The sequence below is a fragment of the Ambystoma mexicanum genome, chromosome 14, assembly GCF_040938575.1.
Source record: "Ambystoma mexicanum isolate Mex_15411 chromosome 14, UKY_AmexF1_1, whole genome shotgun sequence".
Taxonomy (NCBI): domain Eukaryota; kingdom Metazoa; phylum Chordata; class Amphibia; order Caudata; family Ambystomatidae; genus Ambystoma; species Ambystoma mexicanum.
The window spans coordinates 313,448,739-313,475,815 of record NC_090940.1 but is presented as its reverse complement, the minus strand read 5'-3'; the positions used below and the strand labels follow the sequence as shown (position 1 = coordinate 313,475,815).

The following is a 27,077-nucleotide window of genomic DNA, read 5'->3' as shown; positions in this document are numbered from 1 at the left end:
CGGGATCAGAGCAATTACACAGCACAAATTGGAAAATACAAAGCCAGGATGCATGGACAGCAGAGCCCACACACACAGTTACACATCCGTAAATCCTTTTTTATTCAAATCTTAGAGTAGTGTGTGCACTATTTTGTTGTGATGCGGTGTGGTGAGAGCTCTGTGAGGAAAGAGAAACTATAGACTAGGAATACAAATGTCACTTTGCTAAGTAGCGTCTGCTTCTTTCTTCTTCCCTCCAAGCAAATGAGGGCGACCTATGAACTTACAAGAAAAGGTGAGTGAGGCAACAGTACCAAAGAAATCTCCAGTTTAATCAAAAAAGGTCTGTAAAACTCGTCTGGCCAGTCTGAGATTGGTTGTGGCACTGGAGCCCAGGCAGCAGATTTTTGGAAAAGGCACGGGTGCTGGACCAGGTAGTTCCTTTTCAAAGAGCTGTGAGGGAAACAAGCTTCTGGAAAGCACAGAAGTCATCACTGATCTGGCTGAAAGCAGAAGATAAAGATAGAACCGCAACCAACGGGTGCTTTAGATGCTGGTTTGCCAGTATCAACACCACCATGTCACAAACTATCTCGGATGTCCTGATATACAGGGCAAACAGAACTTGGGAGCCTTGCATAAACCAAGACTTTGTCCCCCAGTTGGAGCTTGTTCTGCAAAGAGCACTTCGAAACATTTTCTAGTTAAGCAAAATGTCACTCCATAAACTCCCATCCCCACCCCCGCCCCCACCCAAGGTTTTGTCTAATACACTATTCTTGTGGAACATCATGAACCGTTCTGCAGATGATCGGGGCTGCAGCTATATCTGATGAGCAGGCATGCTTTCCAACAGTAAGGCAGTTTGCCAGGAAAGCAAATGCAAATTGGAGTCCATGGGCTAACCGGGTTTGCGAACCAAAATGTGAAATTGGTGAATGGTAGCACATCACACACTTCGATAGAATTGTGAATGGTAGCGCCACTTGTAGTTAATTTGTAAACCGTATCCTGCGTCACTTCTAGATAGGATTGTGAACGTTAGCAATGCCGCACTTATTTAGAATTGTGAACATTTGCCTGCCCCAGACCCATACTACATTGTGAATGTTACCAATACTGCACTTAGTCAGAATTGTGAACATTAGCCTGTGCCGACCCAGACAGAATTGTGAATGTTGGCAATGCCGCACTCGGTTAGAATTCGGAACATTGGCCTGCGCCAGACCCTCGCAGCATTGTGAACGTTAGCCTGAGTCGCTTTTAGATAGAAGTGCCAATGTTGGCATGTCTCACACTTGGGTGGAGCTGTGAACATTAGCCTGAATCGCAACTGGATAGAAATGCGAATGTAAATGTTAACATGCTCCACACGTGTATCACTGTGTACCCTACGTTCCTGTTCCCCATGCTGTTGCCATATATCCGTATCCCCCTCCTGTCGCTGTAACCCCAGTCCCTAGTCTTTGTGTCCGTGTGTCGCTCTGTTCCCTGCTATCCTGTTCACGTGCCTGGTCTCGGGAGCTTTAAAAATAACCATCATATCACATCACTAAGCTTACTCTCTGCTATACACCATCATTCAACTAAAACACAGCTATACCCCTGATTAATTCGGCCTAGCTGTTCACATACGAATACGACCCCAAAAACACCTCATCACCCTAATAAAACGCAGCTAGCCAAGCACATTCCGGGCTAGTTGCTCATATATGCGTCCTTCAGGCCTAACGCAGCTAGAGCCCAGTCTGTGTGTCCACCCACCAGACTGTACACATCCAACTGATATCTTCAGCACCACAGCTAAAGCTAGGATGTAGCTACCATCCGACAATTACATCAGCTGCACACATATCTGGTGCACCTACGTGCCCTACGAACTATCTCTCTCTCTACTGACCAGAACTACGGTTCCCAAGTGCGTTCAACCTACCAGGGATTTGAGGTCCTACCAATGATAGATGGAGCACTATATAAATGCCAAGTAACATAACATAACCAAGACCGACAACACGTTAAGATTCCAAGTGGAATGGGGAACAAGCAGAGAGAAAAAGATTGAGCAGATACATTAAGTAAATCATTGTCACTGGCGCTGAGGGAGAAGTGTTCAGATAAGAATTGCAATCAGCTCCAACGAGAACAAGATACTTGCAGTTAGAATCAAACTTTACAAAAGTCCTTGTGAGCTCAAAGCCAAACTATGAAACATAGTTCAGAAAGCAGGATAACATTCACAGCGTAGTCCAAGTGCCGAAAAAGAGAAATGTGTTGTCTCTTAAACAGAGAAAGTTAAATCGATTCTTACCAAAACACTCCAGCATTTCAGAACAGAAAAAAATAAATACATGAAGTCAAAAAAATTGGCACCGGGGGAAGGGAAAACGAAGTTAGTTTTCCCTTTCCATGGAGGCCATTGCAAATAAAGTGTAAACAAGTAAACAAACAAAATATTCGCCATGGAAAGGGAGAAGGAACTAAGTGTAGTCCCTTCTTCCTTTCCATGACGGCCTGTGGCAGATCAGGAGCGGGCGCGCTGGGGATAGAAGTGATGGGGAGGATGTGGCGGGGGAGGGAAGTATGAGGGGAGAAGGGGGAGGGGGAAGAGGAGAGCAGAGAGGGGCTTACCCATTTCCCTGGCAAGGCGAGATGGCGGCTGCCAGCCCTGAGGAGGATCAGGGCGGCAGGATTACCGATTGGTAATGCCCACGTTCTGGCTTCCCCATTGGCTGGGAGGCCACCACACCCACCTTGCCAGGTACTAATATTGGTTAGGCTATTTAGGGACCGTTCGATTAGGCAGCAATTTCATCTGGACCAGAATGTCTGCAGCATCTTGGGAAGTTTAGTGGCGGAGGAAAGGAACTGCCTGTTCAGGATATGAGGAAAAGATAGCCCAGACTCTCCTCTTCCATCCTCATTGATGGATTATAAAAAGGAGACATTTCTACTGGTCACATTCATGTGCAATTGGAGCAAGCCTGTTTAAAGAGATCAAAGATTCTAAGTGCTCACGGTTTCAGTCACACAAGAAATGTACATAGGTTCACGGTTTCAGTCACACAAGAAATGTACATAGGCAATTATGTGGGAATTGGTCATGTTGCAAAACTGACGAGCCATCAAGTAGAGGGAATGGATCTGCACCGCCTGCTTATTCTCACAAAACAGTGAAGTGGTATTGTTTGTAAAAATTAACACCATTGAGCTGCTGATTAAGAAAAGGATATGACTAAGGACCAGAAAATTGGACTTCTGCTCCAGTATACAAACATGCAAACCTTGAGCCGCTAATATACAAAGATTGTGGACACAGTAGTGGTGGGGTGGTCAAGGGCACTGTCCACCCATACGAGACAAGTCAGAGAGAAAGGATGGGAAGCTAAATGGGTATACCCTTCAACAGATCAACCTGGTGGGCCCATCAGCACAGCACATATGCCATTGTATCTATTATACCTAAGGGTGTGCTAAATTTACAAAACAATTGAAAATAATCATACCTCACAGTGGTCTGCATTTTAATAGCCAATTTCCTCGTTGATGACGTCACGGCCATCAACATCGAAGACTCACTTTGGAAATAAAATCTGTGTGTAGCCGCATCTCAAGGTAAGATTGCTTCTCCCTCCCCACCCTACACACCCTTAACACCAGTGTATCAACTACACAGGTGCTAATGGTGTTATAACCCTTGTGGGCAGGTGCCGACCGCCGTTGGTAAGGGCCTGAGCTAAGCAAGGTCAGACTGCCTCCCCCTCCCCTTTTACTTCTACCGTCTCATTAAGGCAGAGATGCCAAATCCCATTGATACATCTGCTGTAGCTCATTAAGATGCATTTCGAGATGCACTGCTTAACGGCATGGGCATAGTTGGAGGGAGACAGTCCTTTTAAAGGTCCCCAATCATCTTGTAGGTTGGTGATATATTATCCAGAAGGAACAGCAACCTATTTTAGGAAACGGTTGGTTGAGGAGTGGATGCGCCTTAATAAAAAGGCTAAATCCAGTAGGCTCTGCAGGGCTGAAGAGATTCCCAGAAGGCCCCCAAACCACTCCATTTGAAACCAGTTCATGGCAAAAGCGTGTAGACTGTTGAAGGAGCACAATGGAAAGTACAACTCTCTATTGGGTGACCAAGAGCAGTTGGTTATATTTAAAGCAAGCAAGTCTTTTGGTATCCAGTAGAGTATTATATATATATATATATATATATATACCCATGGCACTTGGCCAAATGATGGGTAGTAGCCTCCAAAAGGTGCCACCTCTCGCATATCGGCCAGCTCAGAATATTGCTCCTGCTTTTCTGGGGTAAATTTAGGTAGCGCTTTGCACCCCTTTATGCAATTATCCTCAACAACAACAACAAAATCTTAAAAAAACGAATGAACATTTGTCTCTGTTGTGGGGCTTGTTCTAATATGGAACAAGTTACTTACCTGTAACTATTGTTCTCCAGCATGGGTCTGGCATGGATTCACGTGCTCATGAATATTTCCCGACATCAGAATCCTCGGGAAAAGAAAAACAGTTTCACTTCCACTTACAAACTGTATTTCTCCCATAAACCAATCACTGTACTCTGGGTCATACTGCCCGCATCCAATGACAGTCCTCTCACTAGGCCCCTCCTCTGGCAGCCATCTTCAGATTTGGTAGGAACGTAAAGTGGCAGTATGACCAGGAATAGCCGCAGAGGGGACGGAGGGACGGTTTGCATGTGAATCCATGCCAGACCCATGCTGGAGAACAATAGTTACAGGTAAGTAACGTGTTCCTTCTCCATCATGGGGTCTGGCATGGACTCGCATGCTTAGGAATAATGAATACACAGCAGTACAACATTACACAAGCACGGGAGGCGGCAAAGCTCAACAGAAGCAATTCACCCTTACCTCTGGAACAGACTCACCTCAAGCAAACAGGTTGCATAGCACTGCTTGGCCGACTCTTGACTCCTCCCTGGAATCCCTGTCAACACAGTAGAACTTTGTGAAGGTGTGCGTGGACCTCCACGTAGCAGCCCTGCAGATGTCCAGCAAGGGCACACCAGCCAGGAACGCTGTCAGCGAAGCGATAGCTCTGGTGGAGTGGGCTCTCGGACAGCCGGGCAGCGGTCGATTCACCAACCGATGATAGTGCATGATGCAGCCGGAGAGCCACCTGGAGATGGAAGCCTTGGACAAGGCCTTCCCATGGTTCACAGGACTAAAGTTCACAAACAGCTGTGGAGTCTTTCGAAAACTCTTCGCGCATATCACATAGAACTTCAGGGTGACTGAGGTTTTGAGAAAAAAAAAAAACAAACAGGTAACGTGAAAGGTGAGTTGAGGTGGAATTCCGACAGAACCTTCGGCATCCACAGCACCACGCTCGATTCGTAGAAAGTCAGGTATGGCTGTTTGCAGGATAGGGCCTGTATCTCACCGACCCTCCTGGCAGAGGTGATGGCCACAAGGAAAGCTGTTTTCCATGAGAGGACTGAGAGGGGCCTGATGCATAGGCTCAAAGGGGGCCCCCCATGGGCATCGTCGGAACCACGTTGAGTTCCCACACATGGGCAGGCAACTTCATCGGTGGGAAAGATTGAAAAAGTCCTTTGAGGAACTCCTTGACGAGTCAATGAGACCAAAGTGAAGACCTTCCTGGAGAACTGGTGTAGCGTGAAATAGCCGCCAGATGTACTTGGATCGAGGAGTGCGCTAGTCTGGCCTTGGCCAAGGATATTAAGTATGGAAGAATCTGTAGGGCGAATCTTCTGCGACCGGCACCACGTAGCGAAATGCTTCCACTTGTGACCATAGCACTTGAAAGTCGACGACGCCCTGGCCTTAGCGAGGAACTCCTTGCAATCCACAGGCAATTCATATCCTCCAAACACTAGGGCTGCAGGAGCCAAGCCCTCAGATTGAGCGATACTGGGTCGTGATGCAGGATTGCGCTTCCTTCACGGGTGAGAAGATCAAGGACTGCTGGTAGCTTGATGGCAGGTGACACGAAAGGCTGAGAAGGTCCGGGTACCAAATCTGCCTCAGCCACACCGGGGCGATGAGTATCATTCTGCATGGACACTGTCCAAGTGTGTTGATGACTCGTAGCAGGAGAGGCAACCGAGGAAACATACAGAAACCCTTGCCACAGCACGGAGAATGCATCCCCAGGCTCCTCAGTTGGTGGAATCTGGTGGTGAACTTCTGCCATTTGGTGTTCACCGCTGTCGCAAACAGATCGATCTGGGGCCTGCCCCACTTGGCGAAGATGCTGTGCACCTGGTCCTGCCGAAGTTCCCAATCATGGCAGGAGCGCAATTCCCTATGCAGGGAGTCCACAATAGTGTTCTTAACTCCTGCTAGGTGAAGGGGGGCGAGGAACATTTCTTCTCCGACGGTCCAGCGCCACAAGTCCTGTGCTATCCTGGTGAGTGCTGGGGGGGTTGGGGGGGGCAGCGAGTGCCCCCCCGTTTCCTGATGTAGAACATTGTGGTGGTGTGGTCCGTGAAGATCCTCACCACCTTGCCCTTCAGAGACGGAAGGAATGACTTGAGGGCCCAGAACACTGCCTGTAGCTCCAGGATGTTCATATGGAGATCCTTCTCCTCCAGCAGCCACAGGCCTATGGCGTGCAGACGCCCGATGTGGGCTCCCCAGCCTTCCAGGGAAGTGTCTGATGACTGGAATGGAGGGTTCTGAAACCTCGGACTCCAGGCGATGTTGGAGCGGACGCCCCGCCACCTTATCGCCCGATGGAACTCGTCGTCCAGAGTGATCTTGTCTGTGAAGTTTCCCGACACCTGTATCCAGTGAGCGTCCAGGAACTCCTGAAGGGGTCGCATCTGTAAACTGTAGAGCCAGATGAGGTAGATGCAGAAAGACATCATGCCGACCAACGACTTACTGGTTTGCACCGTGGCCGTCTTCAGACAACAGCTGCTGCACCTTCCCTTGAATGGCCGATACCCTCTCCTCCGAGGGGGATGCCAGGCAGGGACTCTGTTTGGAGTCTGGCTCACAGGAATAGCGTTCTGCGATGGCGTTAAGCAGGACATTGGATAGTTGATAGAGAATCCTAGATCCATCAGCCGCTTGACGGCCACCACCGTGTGTCTGACAGCCAACTCTCGCGAGCGGACCCAGATGAGCTAGTCATCGAGGTATGGGTATATGTGTATCCCCCACCCATAGACGCAGATGGGCCGCCATCGGTGCCAGGCACTTCGCCAACACTCTGGGGGCCGACTTCAAGCCGAAGGGTAGGGCATTGAACTTGTAGTGCTGTCCCTGCTCCTGGAAATGTATATACTTTCGGTGTTTCCAGTGAATGGGGACATGGAAGTAGGCGTCCTCCAGGTCCAGCGACGTCAAGAAATCCCCTCTTTCCAGTTGGACAAGCACATGTTTGCAACGTGACCATCCTGAATTTCTGAGACTTGAGGTACTTGTTCAGATGTCATAAGGGGCTGGAGGCCCATTGTAGAACTGCCTTCTTTCTGACCAAGAAGTATCTGGAATAGACTCCGGAGTCACTGGGGAACCAGCTCTATCGCCCATTTTTATAGCATGGCCCATACCTCCTCTAAGAGCTGAGGGATGTGCTGCTCCTGACGGGCCACCGGAGGGATCATCAGACACCTGTGCTGAAACTCCTTGGGTGAGAGCGACTAGCACCCATCTGTCAGTGAGCTTTTCTCACTTGCTGACGAACCTAGTCAGCCGGCCTCCCACCGTGTCGGTACAGGCTTGCTTCGGCGTTGGCGCCCTGTGGGTGACGCTGTCCTCCGCCACTATAGGCCTGGGACAGCCTCTGTAGGCTTCCTGAGTCATTGATCTGGAAGGCTGACGATATGAGGAGGAGATCCCTTTTGATGACCTGCCTGACTTTCCTCTGGAGAAGGGAAAAGAAGAGCAGTGCTGCTGGAGGGTTCCCAGGGAACGGGTTGTCTCTGTATCCGCCTTGATGACCTGTAGGGACTCGAAGACCTTCCTGAAAAGGTTCTCCGTCGAAAGTCATGTCCAGTACCTTCGCCTGGACCTCCCCACGGAAATTTGTGGCCATCATCAAGCCTTGGCAACCAAGGCAGACATCGTTCCCATCTGCCAGAACCCTGTGTTGGCAACGTCCAGCGGCACGGTGATGGCGTGATCCGATACTACTCGCCCCTCCTGGAAGCAAGCAATTGCCTCCATCCTCTTGTCGTCCGGGAGGAACACCAAAATCGGACCCAGCTTGTACCACAGCGCCCTGTTGTGCTTGGCTAGGATCGCCAGTGCGTTGGTCACCTTGATGGTGGAATCCGCAGTGTAAATCACTTCCCTTGGAATGGCATCCATCTTCTTCCCCTCGCTCTCTGTAGGGGTTGAAGACGAAGAGGACGGGTTAGCCGACCGTTTCCTCACGGCCACCGAAAACACTGAATCCGGCGATGGTTGCAACCTTAGGCATTTGGGTGCGAATTCCGGCACCAGGTACTTCTTCTCCAGCCTATCACATTTGGCTGGAGCCATGCAAAGGGTTTATCAAGAGGGCCAGGCCCTCCTCCCACACGCCGTCCAGGAGGGGCACCGCCACGATTGTCTGGCACTTGGCCTCGTGCCTCTGGTACAGGAAACCCTCTTGCCTGGTTTCTTCAGGTACAAGCTGGAACAGCTCGGAGGCTCTGGCGATAATGGAATGAAACAACCCCACCTCGTCCGGTGGGGACGCCCTAGGTTCCAGGGACCCACCGCCCGCTGCAACGATATCATCATAGTCCGTCGTCGTGGCTGTAACCGTCCCTGTGTCTGCTGGGCGAGAAGGGGCCCAACGCGGATGTGGAGGCTGAAATGGGGTTGTGGAATGACGCTTCCTCTTCTTCGCTAGCAGCTGATCGGGAGCCTGGGGGACCATTGGGACCAGCCCTTGTGGCATCCACTTCTAGATCTCCGACACCGAGGTGTGGAGGGTTGATAGGATGTCCAGAAACACATCCCTCAGCGGTGCTGGGGTGATCAGAACACTGGGTCCCATGCCGTTGTCTCCCTCTACCACGTCCTCGTGGACCGTGCGTAAGGACTCCAGGTCCTCTTTGTCCACGGACGATATTTCCATGGCTTGGGCCTCACGCGCCCTCACCCTTTTTCCACCCTGAGGGGCTGGAACCGGGTTGTGAGATGGTGCCCCCTTCTCCGGCGTGCTGACAGACCTTGTCAAAGTCACTACGGCAGCCTCGTGCCTCGGAGGGAGGGATATCTTCAGCGCTGTGGGGGGATCCCATCTCAGGGTCAGCCCCTTTAGCTTTTGAGAGAGCAGCCCCCACTAGCTCTAGCGTCGACAAAAACTTATCCTGTGCTGCCTGGGCCTTCTTGGCCAGTTTAGCCTTCTCCTCCGTGCGCTGCTTCTCTGGCTTATCCCGTAGTTTAGCCAGGTTGGACGATTTTCTCTTCGAGGAGGAGCTCGATTGCTGGCTGGCAATGGAGGCAGAAGGTGATGTTGATCGTGCCCAGTCTGCCATGGGACCCGCTTCCACGGTGGATCCGGACTTGCAGCCTATCTTGGGCCCCCACGGATGAGGCGCCCTCACAAGACTTAGAAGACCACTCCTCGGACCGACCAGCCCTGGGTGAGGCATGACACTGCTCGGAGCACAGGGCAGAGGCCTTGGTGTTCAGTCACGCCACCAGTCTACTGTGCCTGTCCTCAGTCGTCTGCTTGGAGACGCCGCGGCATATCTCACAATTTCCTTCCTTGTGGTTCGGATGCAGATAGTAGAGGCATTGCAGGTGCTTGCGCTCCACAAACACATTTTGAAGCCTGCACTTGGTGCAGGACTTGAAGAGGGACCTTCCGTCCTTCGCCTCCGTCATGGTCAGAGGGCGCGAAGTAGGCCTGATGGCCTTCTGGAAACTTTGACGATCTTTGCACTTGAGGGGCATTGAAAATTCCCCGACAAAGGATCCCCGCTGTCGGCAGATGGAGGGAAGAGTACAGAGGTCCTTTCGGAACAAAAATAGAACCTTTTTCCATCGAAAGACACGAAAGAATGTAGAAGTAGCTCGCAGAGAAAACTCGAGGACTCCCAACACTGAAGCGTGTGAAAAAAATCTGAAGATGGATGCCAGAGGAGGGGCTTAGGGAGAGGACAGTCATTGGATGGGGCAGTATGACCCAGAGGACAGTGATTGGTGGGAGAAATACAGTTTGTAAGTGAAAGTGAAACTTTTTTCTTTTACGGAGGATTCCCAACCTGACAACGGGTAATATTCATGAGCATGTGCATCCATGCCAGACCACATGCTGGAGAAATTTGATAATCTGGAAGGCGGGAGAATACTCTGTGCTCCATGGGTTCAGTGCCAAAAAGCGTGGTTTGAAACAATGGCGCAGACATGACAACTGAGCAGACAGTTGAGGCAACACTTTTTCTTTCAAGTGATGACTGATCGTGTTGGTCCAGTAGCTTGTTTAGTTATGGGGCTCACTGGATTTTATTTCATATTGCTTTGGACTTCCATCCTTCTAAACAAGCATGGCCTATTGTAGCGAGTTTAAGATATTCCCCATCCTTTTATACGATGGGCCAAGCCACAGGGGATTATGTCGGTTCTACCGCTACCCACCCAGTGTGCCTCCCAGAGGGTTGAGGGATTCCCTGGGCTGGTCTTCCCCATAAAGAATATGTATCCCTTTGCAGCAGAAAGAATCAATTCTTTCTGTATTAAAAAAAAAGAATGTATATATTATATACAGATGTAAATGAGTACTAAGAATATCAAAATGTCATTATAACACAATTAAGAGAATGGGGTTTTAAAAACATCTTCGCTGTAAATCTGTAACCGACTTGCAAGTTACAGAACGAACCATGGAAATTTAAGATGCGTGGACAGCAGACAGGAACCGGACCACTAAAATGTACTCAAACAGTTTACCTTGCAAGCAAGAAGAAGGATGCTTGCAGTCACTTGAAACAGCAGGCTTCACTGCTGAATACAGCAGAAGCATACCCACTCCAGTTTGTGAATTCAGAATTGTGCAGAGGGCTCCATCCCAGTTTAAAGGCCTGGGGCGGGGATGACCGTTAAGCAGTTCAAACAAAAATTACATTACGACCAATACCAAAAGGGAGCGTAAGGAGTCCAAGATTCAAAAGCCACACCAATAATAAACCAATAAAGCTACGTACAGGTAAAACAAGACCAACAAGAGAAGAACCATTCCCGTGCAGGCTTAGGAAATCACTCACCAGCCAAGTCATAAAAGAAGGGGGTAATGCCAGTCAAAAGATACTACCGTAAGGAAGTCGACAAGTTTTAACTCATTCCCTGGATACATGGGGAAAGCGCTATCTGGGAATAATGAGTACATTTGTTTGTTACCGCCCAACAGTATGCCAGGGAGAGCTCAGCAAGAGGTCCTTTCCACAAATCGATACCAGACCTAATGCCAGAATGCAAGGCGATTCCTCTTGTTCGGCAAAGTGCTATGTGCGAAAGACAATGTGCTGTCCGGACGTCTATTTCAATAGCTATGAAAATCCTGGCCTTCCCCATACTATACAGTAGGAGTGCACATACAAAGCATTCCTCCATTGACGTACTTCTTCCTACTTCCCTCATATGTTGATACCCTATGTTGGTTCCCAAATGTGCTGTACTATCCAGGTAATCATTTAGCTAAAAGTCATCCTCCCCATTGTCTCTCTTTGGTCTTATCCTCCTCTGGTGATCTGCTATGATGATCTCATACAACATGTCAGCATAACTCCTGGACCAATCTTAGGAACACCCGTCAGTGGACTAGGTGTGCTTGCATGCATTAACTGAGTAGGTTCAGCTTTCAACACCCATTTCTTTTGTCTCCCTTGTAAAGCTGGTCTCTGGCTCCCAAAAATAAATCTCTAAGACACGTTTCGCATGCGACGACCATCAGTAACGTTTAACGCAGACTTAGGCGATTCCTCATCATTCTTTGGAAAAGGAATGACTAATAGGGTCTTGTTTGTCTAGTAGTTGCCAAGTTTATACCCTCCTTCTGTTTAGGAAGATTCTCACGAGTCTTTGCTCCTTGCATTGCTATGTAATAGGAGGTTTGCACAGTAAGTGAAAGCAATATTATTATGAACCGAGTACAAGCATAAATAACACAGAGATCCGAAAGTGTACAGCATCGATTTTTTGCACAACGTGGACATCTCTCTGGATCTGGCATGATGATATTGCTACTAATACTGCCCATTTTATTGCCCAAGGAAGAAAAAATAAACTTTGATGTGGCACCATAATGTACTGCTTCTGAAACTGCTATTCTCACTCGACAACCTTCCTTGGTCAACCGACTGCTTACTGGACGATGAATACGAATTCCGAGTGAACTCCTCGAATCGGCCTTTCACTAGATGACATCATGATTTTCTTTCAGTATGAAAAGGTTTCTTTTAAAGCCAGCAATTCCTTGATCTGTCCCTCGAAGAAAAGCCTCATTCAGATCTCAGAGTTCTCTTGGAATAAGCATTTACTTGAAATATAATGGGCCTCAGTACAATGCTGGTGGTAGCCGTGCAGGTATAATTTTTTACCGGCGCCCGCAAATGGGCAAATACTTGGTCAGTACGGCCCCGCCAGACCCAGTAATGGGCCATTCGCGGGCACCGGAAATAAATGCTCCTCATTCCCATTTGAGCCCGATAGGGCTCAATGGGAATGGGGATGTTGGATGCACCGGCACCATTCGTGAATGGTGCCGGTGCATCCGACATGCTCTGCAGAACTCGTAGTTTGCCGGTCTGGTAACAACGGTGCCGGCAACCCTATCGGTACCGTTGTTACCAGACTTGGCAAACTTATGAGACCCAATGTTCCTCAAAATCTCATTTAATGCTGCATTATTTCTCAGATCCCTAAGGAACGTACGGACATCTGTGTGTCGTCCAACAAGCTGTGGACACTCTTCAACCAGATAATACAAGACCAAACTGACCAGTCTATGTGCACCGTCAGCTGATTGGGGCATTTGTACTTTCCCCACTGTATTCAAGAAGCTGAAGAATTTGTTCAGTGATAACTATAAGCAATCTTCTCACACTGAGCCATTTTTAGGATCTTGCAGGAAAATAGGAATGCTAGTAGTACTCCCCACAAGCGAAGGGTATACGTGCAATACAAACTCGAAAAAAGCAGGAATGATCTGTGAAACGTTGTCATTGGGCACCACCATGAGCAAATCCAGACAGGAACTCAGTGAGGAATGAATCAGGGTATTATACCCTCTTCCAACTGTCAAAAACGAAATCAAGATCTGGCATATTTTCTTATCAAGGCTTAAGCATGCCTCAATCCAATGTCACAAACCCCTGTGGCTCAAGAACAAATATCTTCCCTTAACTCTCCTCTAAATGACTGAAAAGAGTGTTCAAAATATGCCACAATCCAATGAACTCCGTCTTTACTCGACAGCTTCTGCGTCCTTCCTCGTCATAGACCTTGTCTGCACTTGCTGAGGTTCTTCCTTGATGCTTGCTTCCGAAAGGTGCGGCAGTGATGGGATGGGGTCTCCCCAGCATACATTTTTACTTCTCCTATAAAAGTCCAAGCACGTCTGTGATGCACTCTGACTGCAGACGGCATGATGTCTTCTACGATAAAAGGACCGTTGAAGCGGGGCTCGTATCACTTTTCTCTCACATGAATGCAGATTAGGATTGCATCTCAGGGGAACACTTTAGTAGCACATAGTTCTTGAAGTACACTTGTTGAAGCATCTCCTGTGTTCTGTGCTGCCCCACACCCTCTTCACCATAGCTGACCTGAAATGATAGAGATACTTGAGGTCATACACGTAAGATAGTCATGTAACTTCACTACTAACAGTTCGGACGTTGGCTGGGCATCACTTCTAGCTCTGGATGAAGGTGTGAGGGGTGTCCTCATTCTCCTCCCCGTCACTATTTCAGGGGGGGTAAGATGGTGGTGGTCCGAACCTGGTTGGTTCCTAAATGCATATAATGCAAGTAGTAGGCAATGTAACCGCTGTTTCTTCAAGGTAGGCTTCAACTTGGATTTCCTTTCCTTAAGCAAGCCGTTGAGCCTCTCACAGACCCCATTTCCTTGTGGATGATAAGCCGAAGAAAACCTGTGCTTTAGAGCAAGCAACAAGCCAATCTGTTCAAAAGTTTGATTCACAAAATGAGGACCATTATCTGATCTTAATACTTCACATATTCCCCATCTAGGGAATACTTCTCGGACTAAGAATTTTGCAGCACAGGTAGAATCTGGGTGCGTACATGGACCACCTTTAATCCATCATGAAAAAAGGGACAAACTAATACAATCATGTATCTATATCCATTACATGCTTGCAGCAGATTGACATAATCGATATGCAAATGCTGAAAGGGGCCATTAAGTGTTGGGATAACTCCTCAAACTGTGCACAATGCGGTGAACTTTTGACAAACAATGCAATGGACTACATAGAGTGCAATGTGTTCTAACAAATTTGGTACAAACCAATCCTCTGCAATAGTTGCAGCAAGGTTTTCTCTAGTTGTGTGCACAGGGTAGTGTAGCTGCTCCAGCGCCACCCTTAATAAGGCTAAAGGCATTACTGGTTTACCAGTGCTGTCTTGTCACCACAATGCTTCCGAGGGGTTTTAAAGAACACCCTCTTCGTTTCCATAGATTCTTCTCATCTTGAGGTGCTTCTCCCTTAACCTCTATTAATTGTGTCTTCGAAAGATTACTATATGAGTCAGACACACTCATCAGCACCATTTTTTCATTTACATTAGGCGTACCAAAAGACATGATATTTTCTGAATATGCAGCGCATTTGACTTCATCTGCTGCCTGATTTCTGTGTGAGTTAAAGTCAGTCTTTTTGGTGTGAGCTGCCCATTTAATGACTGCAATGGCTACTGGGAGTTGTAGTGCCTTAATAAGCCTGTCCAGTAAAGTGGCATGCTGCACTGGAGTGCCAATCCACTCGGAGGTAGCACTTAATTTTCCAACATGCTAATCCTGCGTGCACTGTCGACGTCACATATGCAGAGTCACTTACACTGTTACTTCCTGGTCTGCATGATTCTCGAGCGTGACTATCAGCGCCACTAACTCTACAGCCTGTTCTGAATAGTGAGATGGGAGTCGTGCACTTACCAATGTTTGAAACACCCCATTGGCCATGTGTTTAGCCACAGCAGTACCTGTATACCTCTGTCCATCATTTTGATCGATGCTTGAAGAACTGGCAATAAAAACAATTTCTCTCCCTGTCAAAGCATTCTTTTATCTAGGGATTTCATCATAGAACTCTTCATAGTTAGAACAGTCATGCGCATGCTCACCCTCTGCCAGTGGTTCAGCTACAAACATGGCAGGATTCACTAGCTTGCATCGAACTATTTTAAACGCCAGATTGTATATCACTACCTCATAGGCAGCAGCCCTTTGAGAAGTCAACGTCTCTTTTGGTTTCTCCAAGATGGCAAATAATGCATGCTCAACAAACATCATAGAGCATCCCATCAGTATACTTGCAGCTTTCTCAATGGTGAACGTGCCGGTTGCCAAAGATTGTTCGCATGGAAAACGACCCTTTGTTACTGGGTCCAGAATCCCACTGTAATATGCAAGGGGTTTGTACCCCAATGTGGTTCTCTGTGTAAGGACTGCCATCATAACAGTACCATCCGTATGAGAGAATAAAAATAATTCCTCAGCATAATTAAGAATCCTAAAACTGGAGCCGTACAAATTGCTTTTCAATTCATCAAACCCTTCTTCCATCTCCTCAGTCTAGATGATTTTCTCTTGTGCTGCCTGGGCTTTCTTTAGAGTTTGTAATAAAGGCCTTGTATATGAACTCTAATCAAAGCCCCACGCTCTGACATATTTACATAGTCCCAGAAATCTTTGCATGGGCTTTATCGTGTGTGGCTTTGTGGTTTTCAAAATAGCCTCAGCTCTCTCAGGAGTAACCTTTTTTCCTTCCTGCGAAATCAACTGACCTATGTACAACACTTCCTGTTGACAATACTGCAACTTCCCTTTGTCAACCTTATATCCTTTATCAGCAAGTGTAATCATCAACTGAATAGAATCACGTCAGCATCCTTCCTCTGTAGTGCTGCCAATAAATGTCATCTACGTATTGCAACACAACATTTTCCAGATCAATATTGCTCAGATCATCTGTAGAACCCTATTGAAAATTGATGCAGACTCAATACCCTGGAGGTAATATCGTGCTTTTTAACTTAGTCTGAACATAAATGACTTCAGATCCTGCAAGTCTTCGTGTAAGGGAATTGAGCAAAACGCATTCTTCAAATCAATCACAGTGCAATATCGTGCTTCAACAGGTATGTTACATAAGATTGTTGCAGGATTAGGAACTGGAGGGAACTCTGCCTCTACAATCTGGTTATTCGGGCGTAAATCTTGAATTAGCCTGCATGACCCCTCCTTTGATTTTTTGATAGGGTACACTGACTTATTACACAGTGACTCTGACGTCATCAAGATGCCTTGATCCATCATGGCAGAAATCGTCTTAAAAATACCTTCATCTGCCTCTCGAGACATAGGATATTGTCGTGCTTGAGGTAAAATTGATCCTGGCTTCAATTTAATCTTTACTTCTCCAACCCCCTTCGATAGGCCTACGTCATAAGGGCCTGTAGTCCATAAAGAAGATGGCACTTTTGCCAAGTCTTCCTCAAAATATTCAGGACGCTTTTGTGCTGTGCCATCATAATTTTTTGAGGAACCTCACGTTTGATGGCTCGCACCCAATAAGTAGTGCTCATCTCAAACATTACTTTGTCATCTGATGGATGATCTCCAAACATATCCTCATCAGTGACGTCAGTCAATCTGTAACTCTCCCCAATGGCGATCACTGTAGACCATCGTCTGCCATCATGATCATTCCCATCAAGCGAAGCCATTTCCCCCCTCGCACTATGGCTGCTTCTAATTCTAAAGTAAAGATTTGCCTTTCCTCTTCATCCATAGGTATCTTAATCAGGTATTCTCATAGTTCTGCCTACTAAACCTGGCAGCCAGGTTTAACAAAATGCGTACCCCATAATGAAAAACTTCAGGTTCCAACGGGACTGCTCCCATGGTCACTTGTCCTGCAAACAACATAATGAATTCAATCACGTTTAAATACTGCATTCATGACGTTGAACACACTATACCTTGATCAGTAAACGAGATTGTCATATTCAACTTAGTCATTAAATCTCAACCTAATATATCGACAGGTGTCTGCCTTGAATACAGCAGTGGCACCGACATGTCAAATTCTCCTATAGAGGCCGATACGTTTTCAGTAAAAGGAACTTTGCTTGTAGCTCTTGTGAAACCTTGAGTATTCAAGGCATTGCCAGACATTGAACATTTTCCCTCTTTTATACACAAGCTTGTTGCACCCATGTCCACTAAAAACGAAAAACGTTTGCCTCCTATACAGACGTTTAGCCTCGGTTCCTCGTGAGGATTTGGCGTCACAGAGAGTATTGAACACATCAAGTCTCTCAGTGAGCTGTCCTATTTCGGATACAGCCCCATTGTCATGACCCTTGCCCCTACCCCTCACTGGCAAGTCAGCCTTCCAGTTAGGGCCAGGTCAAAGGCCTTAAAACCTCATCCAAGACCCTCTTGGATTCAGTCCTGGCACCTTTGGCGCCAAGCTCATAACCATCATGAAGACCAACATTATAATGGGACTATTTACTTGGGACTATTTAACTTGGGGGGGGGGGGGGTTCAACAAACATGGAGTCACACACATAGCTCAGTTACAAGGAACTGAGCTATGCGGTCTAGTCTTTTGGGTGTGGCAGGCCTGGCACTACTTTACCTGGACTACTTTGGGTGTGGCAGGCCTGGGACTATTTTACCTGGACTATGTTACCCGAGACTATTTAAACCGCACCCAAACAGCAGAACATGCTTTGCGTTATTCTGCTGTGGGCAGCTTAACACTCACCATGTCCAGTTCTTTGATGCCAGCTTACCTGAAACCAGGGACTTGCAGAGAGAGAGAGAAAGAACACTACGAAACTTACCTGGAACAGTATCCTGTCTTCAATCCATCGCCGACTTCAGTTCCACTCACCTGAAGGTACGAACTCCATCATCCGGCAACGCATGCATTCTGGAATACCATAACCTGGAAAGAGGAGAAAGAAAGCCAGCATTACTAAGTGTTTACTCACGTTTCCTCCCGAATGAAGAAAGCCACACAATTCTTACCTGGGTAGTCATCTCCTGGTCAGTATCATTACAAGAACATTACGGCACTCGGCAAGGAACATCGCAACCTGCAAAGAGAGAAAAGACACAGGTTAGCAATATAAAAGGCGAAACAGCGCTGCGCATCGCGCATTACTCACCGGACAGCATTGCGCACACCGCGCTTTCACCTACCGGCCCATGCTCATCTTCAAACTGCATGACAACACCAAAATACCTTTCCATACCTAAAAGGAAAGAAGCAATTATTTTCGAACTAAGAGGAACATTACAACTGCATATAAAGACTGTAAAGCAGCAAACCTACGGAGTCGCAGCAGGCCTGGATTCCCACAGGGGGTCTTGCACCAGTGAAGTAACTTGGTCGCTGCTCGCCCCCCACATCTACGCGCCCCTGCCACAAGGACCACAACGGAGAATCCACCTTTCACAATATTAAGGTGAGGAGAGGGCCCAAGGGGGAGGAAGGAGTTGAGGCCAAGGGAGGTGGGAAAACAAAGACATTCTGGTATTGAATCCAGCTCTCCTATATTGCAGACCCATCTTTAACCAGAGGCTTTACCAAGGGACCGGGAGAGGGTTCGAGAGTGCAAATCATCCAACCAGGGCTGGGTGAGATCCGCGTGGATACCAGGTGAGCATAACATTCATTCCTGAACTTGTAAAAGGATTCCCTCCCTCAACAGTGACACCTCCTATCCTAGTCATTAACTGTCCAGTGCTTGTGCTTGGCTGTATCTGCATAGGTGACTGCTGCGAGTGCCCTTACGGCAGATTTACTACTGCTTACTGCGTTTGCAAATCTTTCTGCATTCTCAGCGCTTGTGCCTGTTGCACCATTTGATTCTGAGCAAACCCAACTCCACTCTGCTGTGAATATGCAGGCGGGTTTCAAGTCCCCCCTCTTGAAAATGGACCATTCTGCACAAACCAGAGGCTTCTACACATATGAGCTAAATGTCCTGTCATTCCGCATGCCCAACAAACAGGAGGTGAAAATCTCCTATTCTGCCCATCCTGTAAGTCTTGATCGTCATTCTGCATATTTTGAAAACTTCCTTGATTGCTCTGAAAGTTTCCCTGATTTTTTTGCCAATTACCGGGATTATATTGAAAATTTCTACCTTGAAATCCTCCTCTTCCTCATGGAGCAAATCCATTATTGTCCTGATCAAACTGCCTTTGATTATTCCCCTGCGGCAAGTTTGTTACCTGCTGTACAGCGTACTGAGAACTTATTTTGCACTAACTTTGCCTCGTCACCTTTGCTGATATCATCTTTTTTGACTCTTTTCCTGCAGGAGCCTACCATAATGCGCAATGGTCAGCTGAATTTCTGACCACAGTTTTGCCTCCATACCCACAAACATCTTGAGCTACTTCTGTACAGGGCCTGGCAGCCCTTGGCATAATGTATGATAGAACACAGGTATAGATTTTCCCCAAGCTTCGCGTGTCTCCAAGCTCCACTGCTCTTGAAAATTCTCAATGTAAGAAAGCGGATCTTCCCCTTCCTGCCTCTTTCTCGTCATTATAGCTCCCATATCAGACGTGTCTGGATACAGCACTCAGCGCTTTCCAGACTGCCGCTCTGCAGTTATTGAACGGTGCTCCGTAATGAGCAGTGTTAACCATAGTAACACCAGCATACACTGCTCTGGACCAAACGTCATCAGCTCTCTCTCCAAGGATGGCAATCAGGAGACCCTTAATGTCCCCTATAGCCAAGGCATTTCCTCCGGTCATCTTTTCTAATTCACGTATCCATTTCCCAGCACCAGAAATTTACACCTTAAATTATCCTTGTCCATCCGGGGCCAAGGTACATACTGTGGTCTAGCTCTGTGGTCTAGCTCCCCCTTTCTCTAGCAAGGGAAACTGTGAAACCCCAAACTCGCTCTCATCTCCCATCGTCTGTCTATTCACAGCAGGGACAATATTTCTGCACCGCCTTCTTCCTGGCAGCGACCTTAATCTGCTCACATATGGTGGCGATCCCCCCCCTCTCACCATGATGCTGCCCTTTAGGTTGATCTGACCGCTTCAATGATTTGGACGCCCGAGGTATAGGTAGGTCTAAATATGACCATCTCACTTCCTTATCCATTGTAAAACAACCTTCAGGACCACATATGGCACCTCTCTCTTCTCCACGGAAGGTGTCTCGGTCTTCACCTGACATTTTCTGAGCCCAACTTGTATTCCTTCTCTCCTCATTTCTGTGTAGAGTCAGTGCATATAAAGACAACTCCTTGGGGGGCCTCGTGTTACATGAGGCTCCCTCTGTATCCTACAACTGTGTACTCTCAAGCCGATCATTTATTCCCCTTCCCCTTTAATTCTTTCTGGGCTCTCATGTGATAATAAACTTTATCAATTGCTTCCCCAAAGCTTCAAGAATCAAACTCGTCCTCTAGATTTACTCTGGATGGGCTAGCTAATGACTCATATTCTGGGAAGAACTCCTCTATGTCCTCCCATGCTACTTCTGGATCGGGATTCCTTACCACCTTCTCCAGGCGATCAAGATCATGTGCCCTTTGTCTTCTTTTTCTATTTATGTCCTCATCAAGCTCTCTACACCTTCTTTCTTCCTCCCTTACCCTGTCTTCCTCTTTATATCCCGTCTTTCATTTGCCCTCCGTATCTTCTCATCCTTTCGTCTTTGCATTCTCTTATCCCTTAACTTCTGTTCCTCCTCTTCTATTCTTTTCCTTTCTAACCTTTTCCACTCATCAATTGCCCCTTGTCTATTGTCTCGTTTTCTCTGCTCCTCTGCTTTTTCCTGCTTCGTCAACTGTTCATCTTGATATAACTGCTCTCATCTTTGTCTCTTTCCTTTTTGTCTCCTTCTTTCGATCGTTCTTCCCTTTCTCTATCTTTATCCTGATCTTCTTTGTCTTACATCCTCGATGCCTTTTCCATCGAGTTTAAGCAAAATCTGTCCACCCATCCATTCGTTCTGTAGAAGTGCTAACTCATCAGCTTTATCTCTTTCTCCCTTCCATCTGTTTATTTCTCTTCCTATATCTTAAGATGTGCTTGCTCAATCACTTCTCTCCTTGTCGCGTCTCTCAGGACCTTAGGAATTACATCTTTCTCAGTATTTTTCTCAGAGCCCTCGTCATTGCTTTGCACAGTTGACCCATATGCCGGGTTACTATACCCTGTTGCTGCCTTAAGCTCTGTCAATGGGTATAATCCATTGTCTTTCTTGTTTTCGCCATCTATTTCTGGCGGGCGGGGGGAGCAGAAGGCTCCTCACCCCCCTCTTTGCATACATTGAGGATCCAATCTATAGGAGGCGGTTCTTCTCTTTCCTTCTGGTACATTTTCCAAAGTTCTAAACTCGCTAGTCGCTTGTCCAGCTTTTTCCCCCATATACGTTGCATGCAAATATGTCGCCATATTCTGCAGAACTACCTTTCGATAGTGACCCTCCTTGCGGCCACGGCATAAACATTTTGTCCGCGGTTCCTTTATCCCATTCGGCACTATACTGTCTAAGCTTAGGTGCATGTTTCGGAAATTGCTTGCAAAGGTGCAGAAGTGGAGTAACATGCTCCATCTTTGACTTGTCACTCTTGACCATCAATACTAGTTTGCTTTTGTCACAGGTTTTAGAAAAACAATATGTTTCAGAAAAATAATATAATATGAGCGTGCACCAATCGTCGCAGGCCCCAATCCCTTTAAATCGCGTTTTTTACTTTAATCTTACTATAAAACACCATCAACTTACAAGTCAAACAACCAATTACATTTTTCAACCTTGTGTTTCTCCTTTTTTTCGAAATCACTTAAAACCATTACGTCATCACCAACACACAGATGCATAAAACAAACAGACAAAACAGACATACTCGACTGGTCACATGTATCTCTTATGATCTTTGCTCTAAGAGTAATTTTGCCCTCTAAATCAATACTCCTACTTAGTTTAACTCAACCTCTTTAAGTTACGTCTTTAACCAAACTTGTCGTCTAATGCTTCCACTATGGGATTTTAGGTTAAGATTTCTTCTGTTACGTTCTTTAAAAACGCCGGCTCAGGGTGTATTCTATGCTCGTGGAATTCTCCTCACGATAACTCTTAATTGGTTGGCCTCACACAAGTCAATTTCTATTCACTATTTAACACTCTTATTCTCGAGTTGTTTACCCCCACCTCCCTCCGTTACACTTCTTTCCCTTATCACTTCTCGTCACTTATAAGCCATACACCATTTTGCCAACTTGCTCAGTTTTTACTCACCATTCACATGTTCGTCTTCCGACTCTCTGGATCGAACGCCTCCTATCGCCTCTCCAACTTCCGGTTTGTTCAGCTTCTCGTAGACCGTGGGAGGGGATTCCGTCTGAAAACAGAGGGACCCGTCACACCCTACTTGCAAGATTTTATCAATTTAAACTAAACTACTATCCACAGGGAGCTTCACGTCCCTTTAGCTGAATGGCAGAGGTCGTGCGATATTGCCGGGACTCCAAAGTTTACTTATGCCGATGGATTTTTTAAACCAGCCTCTCCGCTACCAAGTGAACTGAATAACCTCAGCCGTTTAAGACGAGTAGCAATTACCCTGCAGATGAATTGGGATGCAGAAGTTACTCAATCAATAAACAAAATGACTCAGTTAGTTGGTAAAAAGGATAACTTTTATTTTCAGTTGCCTAAAATACGTAGCACAATGAACATCAATGAATTTGCGCAATCCTCTTACTTAACGAGTTTCATTAAAAACAGAATTTTCATATTAAAAACTCATCATCATGGACGTCGACCTACATCACTACCAATGTTATCCTACATGGCAAACTACAAAAACCTAATAACTATGATAGGCTTTGAGTATATGATCCATACTAGTATGGGATAGTGAGTGAAAGTGATAGGTTTCTTAACATTAGGTGGGGCAACTAAACCCTTCCTTCAAAATGGCCACTATGAACGTCACTAAATACACGACGTCCCATTGGCTACACAAACTATAGGACCCTTAATTACATGGTCCCCTACAATTGGTTGGCACTATAACCTCTGTTAGTACTTTTCCACCTACGTCGAGCAGCAAGCAGATTGGACCTCCAGGTGCTGGTGAGCTTGTCTTAACCCCAGCTTCTCACCAATTAGCATATCAATCTATCATCACCTCAGTGGTCATCGTAATCAATTAGGCTTTGAAGCTCGGCTTTGAGTTTGTTCTGTACTGTGGAGAATCAGGGGAGTGAAGGCAAGCTCTGCCCTCATGTGTAGGTGTGAGCATCTTGCTCGTCCAACTTCATCATTCCCCGTGACTGTAGACCATGATTTTAAGCTTTTACTGTCTTTAAAATACGATTTTTTAATAGACCTCTGACGTCTTCCTTGTTTTGTTCATGCCTTCTGAACGGGAGCTGTTCTTTCACACGATTCTGTATCCAATGTCAGCTCACTCCAACCTGATAAGACCTTTTTTTCTTGGCTTGGCTTCATGGCTCATCCAGCCTCGTCTTTGAGATTCACCTTTAATTCATGCGTTTTCTTACTGCGCCACACTGAGAATGAGGCCTTCCATTCTTAATCCAACTCTGCTATAAACCTGTAGTGGAAACACCCATCCTTTATGCATATATTTATATATTGGCGCATGCCGCAATCTATTCGCTATAAAGCTAGCCTAAAGAATACTTTGTCTGCTTGCATTTCTTTTGCATCTGTACATGAGTAAACTGACTTGATATCTTCATCCATTTTATGGCATAAGCTTCTTCACTTTGATCCCAAGATATCACTTATACTTGATACTTTCTTGATGCCTTATAGAATATCTGCATTCTCTGGTTTCTGCATCTCTTCTAGGCGCGTCAGGTAAGCTCTGTGTGACGTCACCATCTAGACCATTGATTTGCTATGCTTCATCCGGGGCATTATTCAAATGGCCATCATGTTTTCTTGTAGGCAGGTACTGTTTTCTCAATGGGAACCTTGGCTCCAGGATTCTCCTAGGCATCGATAGTTTCACTGGTACCGCACGTGTCTAACATTCGGGCTCCCAACAAATAGGCAAAGTTAGTTAAGTGGTTGAGGTGGCGGTACTAGGCTCCTTCTCTACACCCTTACCTTGGGTGGAAAAGCTTTCCCCAAGGAAGAGTCCAGGACTGTTCCAATGAATTGCAGCTTCGGCAAAGGAGTCATGTTGGACTTCTTGAAATTGAGGGAAAAGCCCAGTTTGTGGAGAGCATGTCAGGTGCTGTCTAGATGTTGCATCCTGTTCCGGTGAACAGCCTTGGATTAGTCAATCGTCCAGGTAGGGGTAGATGTAAATCCCCCCATGCAGATTTGATGCCACCACCGCCATCAACTTGGTGAAGGCGGAGGTCAGCCGAAAGGCAGGACTCAAAACTGATGATGGGAACTGCCAACGGTGAATCTCTGGTACTTCCTGAGCAAATGAGCATCCTGGAGATCCAATGACAGCATCCAATCCTGGAACTGAAGGGCCTGGAGGATATGCGAGAGAGTGACCATCTTGAACTTGTCCTTCCTGAGGAACTTTTCAAACATCTCAAGTCGAAGATGGGTCACAACCCTCTGTCCTTTTTCAGATTCAGAAAATAAGGAGAGTACCAGCCTTGAGTCATTTCCGCTACAGGTAATGGTTTGATTGCATCCTTCTCCAACAGGGTTAGAACTGTATGTAAAAGGAGCAGATCTGGCACTTTCAAGGACGTGCCTCTTGGGGGATAGTTTGGAGGTCTTTTCATAAAAGGGAGGTAGTACCCGTGGGCAGTTGCCTGCATAGGGCAGTGTCACGCTCACCTGATTCCCACGGAGGCGCAGGTCTGGCTTCGAGTGCTGATGCTTCTTCAATGGTGAAGCGCAGGACTCAGAAGCTGGACAGGAAGGGCCCCTCTACTCTGGCTTTTCTGGCTTGCAGGAATATTCCCCTGTGCGTGAAAAGGGAGTATTTCCTACTGACGGAATAATGCTCAAGCCTCCCACTGCCTTCCAACCCTCCACGATACCCTTCCACGATTCCCCGTGAAGTCTCACCTTAGGGTCTGGAAGGATGAGTTCTCCATCCTGCTGCTGATGCAGGGGCGCGTTGAAACCCAGTTACTTCACTGGATTGAGGTTTGATGGGAGTTCAAAATAAGCTTGACTATTCAGGTGAGGCGTTGTAAGAGTTCTGTTGCAAGTTCAAAAGTTCAAGCTTAATAATAATGTTCATTGTCTTATTGCAGCAAGCGCTAATGCTTATGTCTTTTTCCCCTTAGGGGCCGGGCTTCGGAATGCCGGAGATATGGCGCCGACCCGAAGTGAAACGTGCAGTTCCAGTAAATGATAGGTAAGTTCTGGATGAGCGTTCAGGTAATGTCTTTGCATTCGCTCATTCAATGTCTTTGTCTTTTTTCCCCATAGGGGCCGGGGTCCGGAATGCCAGGAAGCGGCAGGACCCGAAATGAAATGGGAATGACCCAACAGGTAAGTCTTAGAAGAAAATTGAGTTTTTCCTATTTCCCTTCTTTCTCTCACCTTGTTTTCTGGTCTTTTTCCCTCTAGGCTCTGGGAAGTGGGTGCGGATCCGGATGATCGCTGCTGAAGATGGAGGCACCCAGGAAAGGTGAGTGAAATGCAGCGCTGCAGCGATCGAAGCGAAATGCTTTTAAAAGGATGTCTTCCTTTTCAGGATCGTCGGTTTGATGTCTCCGTGATGCAGCTTTAGCAGGTAAGGTCTTCTTTCTCTCCAATTCTCTCTTATCTCCCTTTGCAGGCGACCCAGGATGCTGACAGGCGTGGCTGAAGTACAGATGCAGGAGCTGACACGGTGAGCGTCCAGCTGCGGGGAGCAGAACAACGCGAAGCGTGAGTTGCTGATCGGGTGTGGTTTAAATAGCTTTGGAAGAAGTTCCAGGTATGTATCCTTCCACCGATCAGGTATGTATCCTTCTCCGACCGCACCCAGGTGGAAAGTAGTCCCACAGGTAAAGTAGTTCCATTCAGGCCTCAAGAGGGCCTGGATGTAGCAGCATGGTCTGCCTCAGGTAAGTGCACATTAAAACACTTCAACACATGTCTAGCTTTATGAGCCTGGCGCCTAAGGCGCCGGGACAGGGGTCCAACATGAGCCTGGCGCCTAAGGCGCCAGGACTGTGTCCAAAGGGCCCCAGCTTGGGCCCGCTGGCACTTCCCTGGGGGGAATGATGCCTGCCTCTGGGGTTGCTGGGTTGGACCTGGCTCCTTGGAGGTAGGCATCATGACAGGCAGGCATGTTAGTAATACTTCACCACTCCTCTATATGCTGGGTTAATCTACCTCCCGCAACCGACCTGTGGCATAAGTCTTTAAAGTGGTTTTGAAGCACCGGAAGGCGCAAATGGCAAAGGGGGGGGGGGGTGGAGGTGCAGTGGCACCTTTGCCTGTATGACCTCGGAGCTGAGAGGCCGTCTCCTCTGTCCCCTCTGGGAAAACTGACCTCTTGTTCTTCCAACAGAAGAGTAGAATCGAAAAGAATGGTTTCTCCATCCTTGAGCAGAAGATGGAGCAGACAGACTCTGTTGTGGCTGCCTAATCGCTACACTAATATTTAGCGGATGCCTTAGAGGATTGCAGCTTTTCAAGACGTTCATCCGCTTTATATCCGAATAACACTGATCCTTCAAATGGCATATCCAGAAGTCTGGACTGAATGCCAGAGGCGAACTCGGACATTCTTAGCCAGGCAAAATGCCTAAGAACTGCACCAACGGCCATAGAGCCACACACAGTAAGCTGTGTCCAAACCCAATTGCAGGGATTGACGCATCGCTTCTTTACCACCTTGAATGACATTCAAAAACCTCTCCTTCCCTCATCACCCTCTGGGATATGCC

The 27,077-nt window shown here is 47.0% G+C and overlaps 1 protein-coding gene across 1 annotated transcript in view; it reads right to left on the bottom strand.

The window, feature by feature from the left end:
* Nucleotides 1-27,077, bottom strand: part of RPS6KA5 (ribosomal protein S6 kinase A5) — a 1,757,411-nt gene that overhangs the window by 1,659,683 nt on the left and 70,651 nt on the right. Inside the window, exon 2 of the mRNA XM_069637449.1 lies at nucleotides 22,480-22,582. Within this exon, the coding sequence (XP_069493550.1) occupies nucleotides 22,480-22,582 (103 nt within the window). The remainder of the gene's footprint in view (nucleotides 1-22,479; nucleotides 22,583-27,077) is intronic.